The 13676-nt window shown below is 41.1% G+C and overlaps 1 protein-coding gene across 1 annotated transcript in view; it reads left to right on the top strand.

Moving 5' to 3' along the window:
* The first annotated feature begins 1558 nt into the window (after nucleotides 1-1558).
* Nucleotides 1559-13676, top strand: part of LOC106821172 — a 28208-nt gene continuing 16090 nt past the window's right edge. The window contains exons 1-12 of the mRNA XM_014825865.1: nucleotides 1559-1786; nucleotides 7348-7510; nucleotides 8140-8285; nucleotides 8568-8768; nucleotides 9205-9405; nucleotides 11211-11411; nucleotides 11713-11913; nucleotides 12078-12278; nucleotides 12447-12647; nucleotides 12784-12984; nucleotides 13117-13317; nucleotides 13451-13651. Coding sequence (XP_014681351.1) covers nucleotides 1746-1786; nucleotides 7348-7510; nucleotides 8140-8285; nucleotides 8568-8768; nucleotides 9205-9405; nucleotides 11211-11411; nucleotides 11713-11913; nucleotides 12078-12278; nucleotides 12447-12647; nucleotides 12784-12984; nucleotides 13117-13317; nucleotides 13451-13651 — 2159 coding nt within the window. The 5' untranslated portion in view covers nucleotides 1559-1745. The remainder of the gene's footprint in view (nucleotides 1787-7347; nucleotides 7511-8139; nucleotides 8286-8567; nucleotides 8769-9204; nucleotides 9406-11210; nucleotides 11412-11712; nucleotides 11914-12077; nucleotides 12279-12446; nucleotides 12648-12783; nucleotides 12985-13116; nucleotides 13318-13450; nucleotides 13652-13676) is intronic.

Genomic DNA, 13676 nt, shown 5'->3' with positions numbered 1-13676 from the left:
CTCTCTCTTTCGTTTCCTCTTGCTCTCCTTCTCTCTCTCCTTCTCTCTCTCTCTCTCTCTCTTTTGCTTTCTCTCGCTTCCTTTCTCCTCCTTCTCTCTCTCCCTCTGTCTTTCCGCATCTCGCTCTCTTACGCTTTCTCTCTCTCTTTCACTTCCTCTCGATCTCCCTCTCTCGCTTTCTTTCACTTTCGCTTGATCCCCATCTCTATCTTAATTATCTCATGCATACTATAGTAGCTAGGGCATCGTGTTTGCGTCCGTTCCCTTTCTATTCTCTCATTATCAGAAAGTCATCGCTCTCCGCCGTGGATAGAGCTGGATCTAATGTTAATTACACCCCCATCAACTCCTCCGGATCTATATCTAGCAGCGACAACTTTCATATCTGGTATACACCTGTAATGTTCGAGATGCGGCAGGCGCGAGTAACCAAACAATCGCTGCTTACACGCAGGTAATTAAACCAATTAGGCAAGACTATGAATGGTTTGTCGCTCGGCTGGAGCATATAAGTCTGGAATACCGAGAACGTACGTATATCGCATATTGATATATAGCGTTAACAATTCTTAATATTTATACTTGGTTTTATAATAATTTAGACTTTAAAGTGATTACGTCACCGTAAATAGTAAAAAAAAAAAAAAAAAAGTAATTCTGTTTACATTTTATGGTTAAAATGCTGCATTATACTTCCTATTTTAGTATATTGTTCGATGTGAAGTTTTTTAAGTAAGGTTTTAGTTATTAACAAAAGAGTTTCAAAACATCTGTCTAGGAGAAGCGCCACAATTAACGAAGAGGGGGGGAGGACGAGAACAAGAACGAAAAAGAAGAAGAAGAAGACGAAGAAGAGGAAGAAGAAGAAGAATAAGGAGAAGAAAAAGAAAAAGAAGAATCAGAAGAAGAAGCTTTACTACTCGCACCACAGCACTTGCATTCGCCACAAAGTTTTCGCATTAATGGATGTGGTCTGTTAGCCTGCCTTGACAGGCACACGCGCACTTTCACACGCGCACGCACGCGCACACGCACGCACGCACACGCACGCACGCACACGCACACAGCGTCGGAAGTTTGCGTCTCTCAGTTTAGAAGCTCTTGGGAAATTAACTTTGCCACCGCTACATGAATCGTTATATTTATTCGGCACAGCTTATAATGGGATCCGGCTACGCGCTTAGGTATGCCGCTTTCGTCAATTTCGGTGTCTCCATGGGAAAAAATGCCGTATTTCTGTTGCTTTGTGCAATTAGTCTAACACGCGTTACATTAATTGCCCAAATTCGTTGCCATAGTAGCACATTAGTGCGAAGAATTAGCTCGGGTAAGTAAGCGCCCGGCAGGTGCGTCTATGCACGCGATTGATCTCTCACGAGCTCGCGTGTAGACTGGTACTCGCTCCCACCTCTATTACTCGATCCCATCGAGTAACTAAGCCGAGAGGTGGAACCGGGTACCAGTCTAGCTCACGCGCAGCGATCGGCGCGACAGCAGCTCCCCTCGGCGGACCGCCCAGTGGACCGCCCCCGCTTGTCGTCTGGCATGATTGACCCGTGCGCTTGTGTTTACTGGGTAACTATGCGGCGCCCCTTTCAACAACTGCGCTCGGCTGGTGGTGGTTATCGTAAGCCGCGTTGTGATGTTGAGGTTGCTAGTGGTGTTCTTCCACGGAAAGTTTGGGCCGTGAAGATGACGGAGTTGCCGCGACTCTAGGAAACTTCGAGCGGTGATTTACTGCAAAGATGGACAAGCCGAAGTGCATCTGTGAGCTGTGCACCTGTGGGTATGTGGATCACTGGATGGGTGTTGTTGGTGTGTCGAGTTTGGTTGGCCGTCTCAAGGCGCAGTATTAATTATTATACGTAAGAACGGTTCAAGGATGTCCTGACTGTCCTAGCTAGTTTCTGTTTCAGCTAGCTAGGTCGTAGGTAGCTCTAGTACTATAGCCCGCGTACAGTTTCCGCGGCAACCGTACGCGGGCTATAGTACTAGAGCTATTGGTCTACGCACGTAGCCCGACCAGCAGGCTGTGCGACGGATTGTCTATGCGGGTATTCTAACCTTAGCAATACCGTTTCTTGGAGCTAAGGTCTACGTAGGTATGGGCGGCACTAGGTGTGTCACATTGTGCGTGTGCTCACGTGTGTGCGCGCTTTCATGACATGTGTATGTACGTGTGTGTATTTGAATGTGTGCTTATTACTGTTCCTGATTAGGGGTCACCGGGTGGCCCTGTGTGAGTGCCTGCAATATTTGACATATCCCTGCGAGGCATTGTTGAGTAATCACTGTAATGGATCACTAATTGAGCCCTCTGATCTGTGTTGTCAAGGCCAGTTCCACCCTCACAACCTCAGTTATTGTGAGGGTGCAAAGAGAGTACATCATCACTGGCACCAGTCAACTCCAGTACATTGCATAAACTCGAGCTTACTTTAGGCTGTCCATACATACATGCATCATCATCATCATCATCATCATCATCATCATCATCATCATCATCATCATCATCATCATCATCATCATCATCATCATCATCATCATCATATACCATACAGGGGGACCTACCATACACGCACCATCAATATAACTCTAACACACTAACCATGACCCTAGTCTAATCCTATAAATATATATGTGTATACTTTATAATATGAGGGTCCTAAAGTAGAGGCACCTCATGATCACTGGCTATTAATGTGAATATCGGTTAGTTATGTAAGGGTTATGTGAAGGGGCTCATGATTCAGATTCATGAAGTTGACAGATGGCATACTCTTTCCCACTCAGCTATAAACCCATAACCTTGACATAACATTCATCATAGTTCACAACTTGCAGACTGCAAAAGCCTAAGTTTAAGATTTGTTTTACACCCAGTCGTGGTGCGATTTTAGTGGCACCACTTTTTAATCGCAGACAAAAATCAAATCAATGATTGAAATCATAATGGCTCATTTGTGCAAGGCAATCGAATATCAGTAGCAAAAGGTGGAGCTTGTCTGGGTCTAGAGCATACCATTTGAAGGCAAGTGATCATGTAGGGAGGTGCATGCAGTAGGGAAGGAGCAGGATGAGATATCTTATTTTACTAAAATGCTATGGTACAAACAATAGTATGGACCATGCAACTACCCTGGATCTATGGATCTATTTCTTGTACCTAGATCTTTATGGATATATATCAAGAGTAGATAATAACACCTATCTGATGTTATTATCTACTCTTGATATATATGTGTATTTAATTTATCCCATAAGAATACGCATTTCCTGGCAGTATAGCTTTATATACTAGTAGCTCAAAATTTTTAGGGTTCTGGTAGAGACATCCATGCGTAGAACCAAATTCTGAGTTTGAAGCGTGAAAATTATCAAAATAAAATTGTCTGAAATAAATATAATTTAACCTATTTCTTTGTGAAACGTTTTAGTAGTAGGTAGAAACTGAAAGAAGAAGGTGGCGGTAGTCTGCCATTATTAATCCAATGTCAATTAATGGTTTGGATGACTCCCTAATGCATATATCTCTAAGCCGTTTAGAACATGACCTAGATGCTTTATATTGCCAGCACTGTTACTTAATGATCAGGCAAATTATTAAAACTGCAGATCTATCAATAATTATGAGCCGATGGCAGGCAATGAATTTTTGATATATTGGACCAAACACAACGAGAAACGTTTGTAGTTGGCGTCAGAGTGAATTTTGCACATACTCGAGTGCATTTACTAAAGTGGCTATTAATGGTTGAACTAATATTTCAAGGCTTGAGATGCATTAATAATTATGAACAGATGGAAGCTGAAATATTTCTACATCGAGCTAGCATACGGCTTGGCAAAACGTTGCGTTAACTTATTAATGTGTAACATTCTTCAAAACAAAAGTGAGATATGCCGTATGTTAGTGTTACATATCACATCATGGTGGAAGTACAATGCAGAAGAATGGACATGTAACTGCAAGCAACAATGCTTAGAAATTGTTTAGAAAAATGGTTGTTTACGTTGATCGATAATGCAGGTTGTATACCGTCCACAGCTGCTGAGTAGCTTTACCTGTTATAGGTACGGTCGGTAGCATTAGATCGATAGTTCTTTATAAATCAATACGTGCAGTATACCCTAATTTAATATGCCTCAACAACAGGAAGCTCATATAGTTAAGGTTATGCGTGGGTCAGGCCACAATATTATGTGCCATCATTGAAATTATATATGTATCTCGTTAGATTTATATGAGAACTTCCTTGGCTAAAATAAAGCATAATGCATAGTATAAAGAATCCGGTTTAACATCCCATTTGATGTTGCTCAAATTCATGCGGAAAATTATGTTTGTGTAACAATGTACATTTTAAAGTTTACCATGAATTAAATTGACTTAATTATTATGTGTGTGAACACTATTCAATATCCTTTAAGTGTGTACATGACACCAGACAGAGTGAAACGGCAAGCAAATGTCAAGAATGTCTATCCAAATATATGTAACAATGCATAGCAATCTTTATATTGATTTTACAGAGTCAAACTCCTCTGAGTAAATTTGCATATGTGTGTGCGTGTGTGTTCGATACACACTAGCCGAGTGCTTGCACTTGCAGTGAGCTGGTTAATTATTGATTAAGCAGGTTAACGTTCATATTTGCAGAACTAAAAGTATATGTGCATACATAAAAGTATATGTGCAATACTAAAAGTTAATATGTGCAGAACGCTTGAAATGCGGAGCCTCCGTGACAACATTTGTGATGATCAGTGGTAATCATGATTTACTATACTAACATATAACATAATGTAGAGGCAAGTACGTGACAACGTCTGTAATGGTTTCGGGGATAAACAGCTTCCTTCGCATATACTTGAGTGATTCAGGCATGAAGGGTATTCAACTATTCATTCAGGTGTTACGCTCGACAGTTACTCACCTATAGTGTGAATGATCTCGGTGAAATGAATCAATCGGTGTGACACCCAGGTCGATCTTCACGGTACCCTAGATATATGATCGATTTATTGCTGAAGACTGCCCTGTCAGTTGCATGCGTGTGTGGGTTTCATCTGCATTGCATCATCTAGCGATCGGTTGCCGATGAGATCTGGTTGTGAAGCTCCCAGCTTTGCTCCGTCAGAAAGCTTTATTGATTTATGCGTAGCTTTGTGAATCTAGACGCGATGAGACGTGTGGAAGCGGCAGTAGTGGGATGCCTTCACTGCTTGGTCCGTGCTCCACAGCGCTCCGCTACTGCTGCTGCTGCACGCATTGTAGGTCACTGCTTTGTCTTGTTCTCGCTGATTTATTAGCGCTACCCGTGTAGGTCTTTAGTCGGGCCGTGGCGACGTATGCTTGTGATTCTACGCGAGGGATAGGATACGTGATACGCGCGTGTCGTAAGTCTGTAGTGATATCTTCCAAGGATAGCAGCATAGATGAGACAGTGATTATCGAAAAGCCACGTGCACGAATTAGTGAGAAACGTGAAACAATGTGCACGAGATAGAGATGTGAGAGTTGTGATTTTACGTGCGGAATAGGACGTCTGTTGTGATTTATATCTTCGGAGGATAGCGACAGGCACCTCGTGGTGAGTATCCGTGAAGTCATTAATTATCAATGACAGCCGTGGTGCGTCGATTATCGTGATCTGAATCATCTGATCCTAGAAAGGCATTAAGCCGAGATACAACTGTAAGAAACGAAGAGTATACATGGGTATGTTAGAGCAGTGCTTAGACTTAAACTCGTGAATGGTTCACACAAGGGTGAATGAAATTATTTTGGGGTGAATGAAATTATTTTGGAGTGAATGAAACTTACCAAAAACATAAGGAAATTTAGTCGCGGGTGAATGAAATTTTGTGATAAAGACTCGAAGGTGAATGATGCTGAAATACTTTAAGAAGCACTTGCTTAGAGCACGTTATAAAGCTATGGTGCTCCTCAGTTACTGTGGCAGAAGCAAGATGCTGAGTACACGGGATAAGGGGATTTGCACGAATCGGAGATAAACGTGGACCAACGTACACGAGATGTTGAAGTGTGAAACCAAGTGTATGAGTAACAACTTGCAGCTGTAGGAAGCCATGCGTGTAGGTGAGTTAGAGAAGTGTAAAGCCAAGATGTAAATGAGTAACTTACAGCCATGCAAAAGCAGGAGTGTATAGGTGGCTTAGAGAAGTGTAAAACCAAGTTGTGCACGAATAACGTACAGTTGTGATAAGCCAGGAGTGTAGGTAAGTTAGATAGGTGCACATGAGATAGACAAGTGTAAAGCCACATGCACTAGTCACATGCAGCTGTGAGAAGGTGGCGGTGTAGTTAGGATAGTGCAGTGTAAACACGTGGATACGTTATGGAGACACGTGGAGCCATGTACACGAGATGGAGAGGAGCATGGCATCACTGTACACTTTAAGATAGTGAGAAGCAAGAAACAGTACAGGAGTAAGTTTAAGCTAAGTATAAACCAATGAATATGAGTAACTTAGTGATAACTATTAAGCTACAAAATAACCTGGGGAAAGTATTTGGAACAAGGGTATGTAATTTATTGAATAGAGTGCATTTCTGCATTTGAAGCAGAGTTGGCATCCTTCGCTGATGTAGCATTTTCACGGAGCTGCTACTAGCTAATTCATGCATGTCGATATGTGACAGTTACTAGGCGACAGTGGAAGGTAGAGTTTCAATTTATACATGAGCAGAGCAGACACTATTGTCAATGTGCTACCGAGTTAGGTAACTACAGTCCATCAAGCTAGTCAGGCCTAGCTGGTATTGATAAAGTTAACTGCTAAAGTAATGCTGTACGTTTGTATTGATGTATATATACGCTCCAGTAATATGAAAGTAATTAAGTCATATATACTACAGTAATGTGAAAATGTTGTGTCTAGTTTTTGATAATAACCACAATTTTATAATCACAATTTTATAATCGCAATTTTAACTAGTAAGGTAATGTATCTAATGCTCTCAAACTACGTTTGAAAAAATCAATATAATCTAAATAAATTCAGGTAATGTTATTTCTTTCCTACCTATAATGGAAAAATTGTCGACAAAATTGTTTGCACTATTGAAACTAAGCTTTGTAAATATTTAAATTTACAATTAATTTATTAACTAAATTGAAATAATGGAAATTTTTACTGGTAGCATTGAGATGTTCTCCATCGATTCTGCCTTAATGTAAACTTTTGCTCGCTGTCCCGCCACGATTACATACATCACACCCTGATTTCAACAAGTTATACAAGCGATCGACTCCATTGGCTCCAAAATTGCTCACCTAGTGAAGCCATCACTTGAATGAGTTGCTACTTTATGCTCCACAGACAGCACCACTGTCCCCATACCAGTGATACTACAGGAGCGTTGCATTTTAATGAGCCAAGTGTAAGTGCAGCAGTCAACAACTCCAGTTCAGGCGATACATATGCAAAGGAACCTGCAAACGAGCTGTCACCTTTGCCACAGGATGGAGGAAGGTCGGACAATGTGAGTTCATATTTTGGCATACATGTGTGCATGCGTGTTCGTGAGTGCATGTGTGCATACATGTGCCGTGCGCGCACGTGTTCGTGCGTGTGTGCACGTGTTCGTGCGTGTGTGCACGTGTTCGTGCGTGTGTGCATGTGTGTGCGCATGCGTGCACGTGTGTGCGTGCGTGCGTGCGTGCGCGTGCGCGCGCGCATGTGTGTGTATACATGTGCGTGTGTGCATGTGCGTGCGTGCGTGTGTGCGTGCATGCATACAGCGCGTGTATATAGGCTGTTAATGGACTGTCACTAAATCCTGTGGTGTGTTGTTGATTTAGAGGATGATAGCTGTAGTTAAAGAAGTCTTGCAAAAAGCCATTCCGTTTGTTGAGTGCTACATTAGAATAAGGAACCCCAATCTCTTTAACTATTCATCAATAGCAGCATTAGCTCAATTAATTAAAAGTAGTTTCCATGTTCTTATATTCTCCCAGGGACAATTTATTGCATTAGAGTTAAATGGCATATATATAATTGCATATAATTATTAATTGCATATATTAAACGGTTCTTACGAAAGTTACTCTGAGGCTCCTATGTAATTGTAGTTTGATCTATGTAATACAGTTTAACTCTGTATACTTGCAGTCTGAGCATACAATAGGAGAGATAGCCAACGAACAAAGTGAAGAGAAACCAGATTCTACAATGAAATCTCAGCACGTGGCTTCTGTCAGTGCCCATGCTAGCAGTACTGCAAGAGATGACTTCAGAGAGCACCCTGTACAACCAAGGTAAATAGAGTCAAATTCTAAAATGTGTTGCTCTTCGGCCATGTTTTCTTTGTCTCTAATACGTGCTTAGTGTAAATTTGATGGGGAAAAAATTGAACGAATGGGCAGTAAGTAATTCATAGAAGTAAAGACGTTTTCATTGGGCTGTCCTAAAAATGTTAACACTACATATATCATAACTGAGAATACTGGTTTTGCAGGATTAGCACTTGAATGATTTGCATATTGCAGGTGCATGTTTGTCAATCTTCATGCGTATTTCTCTGATAATTACTTGTGCAGGCAAAGAAGAGAGGTTCCTCAATACGAACCCAGTCGGGAGCCATTTGATGGCACGACTACAAATAGTCAGACTTTCACGGGACAGACGCTCCCTAAAGGGCAGAGCTTCAAACCCGATAACAAACCATTTGCTTCTAACGCTCCGTTTGAGGGTCAGACTGTTGCGCAGAGTGAATATAAGCCATATCCAGTGCAAGAAAGGTGAGCCAGTCATAGCTTCATCAGACCTTTAAGCATGGATGTTACAATAAGCATGCTGTATAATAATGCTTGTATTCTAGGTTGTTTGATTTTGGGTTCTGTCAAAAATTTGTATTCAGCGAACTTGGTAGCAGCTTTGTTAGTTGACTCCAGCATTTTATCAGGCTCAGTTAAACGAACTGGCTCATGACTGTATTATATATCTTTACTGGCACGGTAAGATGGAAGCTGTGCATATCGTGTGCGGGCACGCAACCCTGAGTCCAGCAATACTAACGCAGATAGAAAAGTTAAGCAGCCAGATGCTCGCATGTGTTCGTCGTCCATGATTTAATTAGGATTTGCGTGAATGCACATTTTATGAATTGCGTTATCTAAACTGCGACAATGCTATTTCACGTCATCGCTAATGAACGTAAGCGTGTGTTATGTACAGGCAGGTAAAGGAGGCTGCACAATATACCCCAAGCACACAAGCGTTTCAAGCACAAACGACGAGCAAGGACACTTTCACAGGACAGACAGCTGCTAGACAGAAAAGCTTCAAACCAGAAAACGGACCCGTAGCCACAGATGTTCCATTTGAAGGCGTGACCACTGCAAGGAGTGAATATAAAGAGCATCCTGTTCAACCCAGGTAGGACAAAATGAAGAAAACTTAACCCTTGTTACACCATGTAATTCATCCATTCATGACGTCCTTATTTAGTTGTATGGGTTCTAAATACTCGGTTTTTAGCTCATCTGACGTAGTCAGGTGCAGCTTGTAGAATCGCATGATTGTCCGTCCGTCCGTCCATCCGTCCGGCTGTCCGTGAGTCCGTCCGTGAGTCCGTCAACAGTTGGGCACAAATCTTAACCGCTCGACGTACGGTCACGATATTCGGGACGTGGGGGGGTATCCGAAAACGAGTTGGGATGTCGAAGCTGGGGGTCAAAGGTCAAGAGGTGTAAAAGAAGGGGGAACATTCCCTCCTTAAATTAAGGTATAGGGAGGAAATGCAGAATTGCGGCTCGACCTATAGGCTCATGATAGTTGGTGTATAGCATCATAGTAGGAAAAGCCAACACTGTGCCGAAATTGGAGGTCACAGGTCAAAGGTCAATGGGGCACAGGGCAGATTTTAGACATTTTTTGAGGACATGGTCTGACGGAGCGATTGGAAAACTTTTTTGTTTCAGCGGTGACCTACCATTTTTATGGCTTTAGTGAAAGGACCGTAAAATGTACTTTCCGCTGACATGCGAAGAGTAAGTGTCGGATAACCTTTTGACCCTCAAGAGGAGGGTTAAACATTGATTTGTTGACTGTTAACAAAGGACTGAACTGCTTTTGCTATTATTAGAGCCCATCCCTGTGTAAATGTGAGGCTACAGTGAGGGTGGGTAAGGGTATTTTCGTGAAACGTGATCGGCCGTTTTTATACCTCGTGAACTGTGAATTGCAATTTATTTTGTCTGTGAGCTGTGAATGGACCACCTTGCGTGAAGCGTGATTTAGCTTTTATTTAGTCTGTGAACTGTGAATAAGAGGTCTCTTTCCTTGTGAATCTATGCATGTCAGGCGCGGATTTAGGCCGGTTTGCACCGGTTTCCAGAAACTGGTCGCAGGCCTCAAAATTCACCAGAATGCACCAAATATAGCCTAATTTTTTTTTAATTCCCGGGGGGCATGCCCCCGGACCCCCCTAGCTGCAGAAGAACATATGGAAACTATATATATATATATATACACGCACGCACGCACGCACGCACGCACACACACAAGCATATTTTTGATTTTCAGAAGTGTTGTTAGTCAAGAAATACACTTGTATTGGTACTTCTATGACCTTATCTTATGAGTCTGAAATTTTAGCTGTAAACTGGATTATCCCCGTGATCTGTGAAAAGAGCATTATTTTCACTGTGAAATGGGCACCCCCCCCCCCTACAGTTGCACAGTTTCATTTCAAAGGCAAATGTTTGTTGAACAAGGTTTACGCTCCTTAAATCATATTATTTTCTAAAGCAGTCTGTCTATAGCACCCTGAATGCTGAATCAGTGAATGCTCGTGTGGGTAGGCAAAAACACGGGGCAGCCCATGGCTGGCACACTTCTAATCATAATTGTTGCCTGCCAACCTGCAATGCACATGTGTCTGCAATGCATAGAGATTAGGTGGGTGCGAAAGTGTAGCTGATATATTTGTTCGAATTGGCTATGAAAGTCGAACAAGAATAAAGAAGACTTATGTATAAGACGTCTTAATTGCTATGCACAAATGAATTTATCAGCAGAACACCAGACACCAGATGAGCCCTGTCGCACTGTGGCACTTGTTCTTGTTTCAATTTTGTATATCGTCACCCTTCATTTCTTCTCGTTAATTGCAAGGGTTTTAGTGTCGTACTAAAATCATGTATTTACTATTCCAATTTAATAATTGTCTCATCAAATAGAGAGAGGAGGGAACCGGATCACTATAAACCCAACACTGCGCCATTCCAAGGTCACACCACCAGTAAAGATGCTTTCACGGGACAAATCGCTCCAAAACAAAAGAGCTTCAAACCTGAAAACAAAACTGTGGCCACTGTCGTCCCATTTGAGGGTGCCACGACAGCAAGGACTGAGTTTAGGGAACATCCTATTCAACCAAGGTAAGGTCTGGTGCACTTTGTACTGTAGACAGCTTCACAACACAAACAGCTGCTAAGCAAAAAAGCTTCAAGCCAGAGAACAAATATGTAGCATCTGATGTCCTATTTGAAGCTGTTACTACAGCCAGAAGTGAATTCAAGGAACATGCTGTTCAAGCAAGGTTAGTGCTATTAAATTTCCCACTTGCTATTGTGAATATTTATTATGCATCTTAATAAATGACATGTGTATGCTTGCCTTGTTGCATATAAGTGCATGCTCTTTATTATCAGTAAATATATTTCTGTTTTATTGTTTTAGACCACAACCAGAGACTGTGCAGTACACACCAAACCCTGCACCATTTCAAGGTGAAACTACAAACAAAGGTGCTTTCACCGGACAGGCAGTTTCTAAACCAAAGAGCTTTAAACCAGAAAACAAACCAGTAACTTCTGATGTCCCATTTGAGGCTGTTAGTACAACAAAGAGCGAATTTCAGAAACATCCGCTTGAAGCAAGGTTAGCTAGAATTTGTTATATTATTGCATTGCCTTATTATTTTGATTAGCTTTCTTTAAAAATTAAAATTTATGAAATTATTTGGCTGTTAGAGTAAATATGTTGTCATCTAGTTAGTAATTGTTCATTATAGCTAAATATTTCTGATTGTATCACTGTTATAGATACAAGAAAGAGGCTGCACAGTACACACCCAATCCTGAACCATTCGAAGCACATACCACAAGCAAGGACACTTTCACAGGACAGACAGCTGCAAGACAGAAAAGCTTCAAACCAGAAAACAAACCAGTAGCTTCTGATGTTCCATTTGAGGCTGTTAGTACGGCAAAGAGCGAATTTCAGGAACATCCTGTTCAAGCAAGGTTAGCTAAAACTGGTTATTTTATTTTATTACCTTAGTCTTTTATTGGTTTTCCATCAGCAATTAAAAAGTATAGAAGTACATTTGTTAGGAAGAGTAAATATGTCATCCTCTATAGTTAGGAATGGCCCAATAAAGTTATTTATTGCTGATTGTGTCATTGTTATAGATACAAAAAAGACGCTGCACAATACACACCCACTCGCGAACCATTTGAAGCACATACCACAAGCAAGGACACTTTTACAGGACAGACAGCTGCTAGACAGAAAAGCTTCAAACCAGAAAACAAGCCAGTAGCTTCTGATGTTCCATTTGAGGCTGTTAGTACATCAAAAAGCCAATTCCCTGAACATCCTGTTCAAGAAAGGTAACAGTAATTTTATTTTATTAGCTATTACTATTAAAATTAATGTCAATGTTTTTTTAATATCAAGAGTTTTTGTGGCAAGTTATAAACAGGAGCTCTGACATATTACTTTATATTTTTTGTTACTCTGTTATAGATACAAAAAAGAGGCTGCACAGTACACACCTAATCGTGAACCATTCGAAGCACATACCACAAGCAAGGACACTTTCACAGGGCAGGCAGCAGCTAGACAAAAGAGCTACAAACCAGAAAACAATCCAGTAGCTTCTGATGTCCCATTTGAAGCTGTTAGTACAGCAAAGAGTGAATTTCAGGAGCATCCTGTTCAAGAAAGGTAATAGGAATTTAAATTTCTACCTGTTAAAATTAAAACTGATCAGTCTGCTTTTTTAAAGACTAGATGTGACCTGTCATAACAAGAGTTTAGTAATATTGGTTTATGTTTCTTATTTCCTCATTGTTATAGATACAAGAAAGAGGCTGCACAGTACACACCCAATCCTGAACCATTCGAAGCACATACCACAAGCAAGGACACGTTTACGGGGCAGGCTGCAGCTAGACAAAAGAGCTGCAAACCAGAAAACAAACCATTAGCTTCTGATGTCCCATTTGAAGCTGTTAGTACAGCAAAGAGTGAATTCCAAGAGCATCCTGTTCAAGAAAGGTAATAGAAATTTTAATTTCTACCTGTTAAAATTAAAACTGATCAGTCTGCTTTTTAAAGACTATAGACGTGACCTGTCATAACAAGAGTTTAGTAATATTGGTTTATGTTTCTTATTTTCTCATTGTTATAGATACAAGAAAGAGGCTGCACAGTATACACCCAATCCTGAACCATTTGAAGCACATACCACAAGCAAGGACACTTTCACAGGACATCCAGCTGCAAGACAGAAAAGCTTCAAACTAGAAAACAAACCAGTAGCTTCTGATGTCCCATTTCAAGCTGTTAGTACAGCAAAGAGTGAATTCCAAGAGCATCCTGTTCAAGAAAGGTAATAGAAATTTTAATTTCTACCT

Source organism: Priapulus caudatus, unplaced genomic scaffold (assembly GCF_000485595.1).
Source record: "Priapulus caudatus unplaced genomic scaffold, Priapulus_caudatus-5.0.1 Scaffold62, whole genome shotgun sequence".
In the NCBI taxonomy this organism is placed as follows: Eukaryota; Metazoa; Priapulida; class Priapulimorpha; order Priapulimorphida; family Priapulidae; genus Priapulus; species Priapulus caudatus.
The sequence above is the reverse complement of the archived record's forward strand: the minus strand, read 5'-3'. Positions and strand labels throughout refer to the sequence as shown.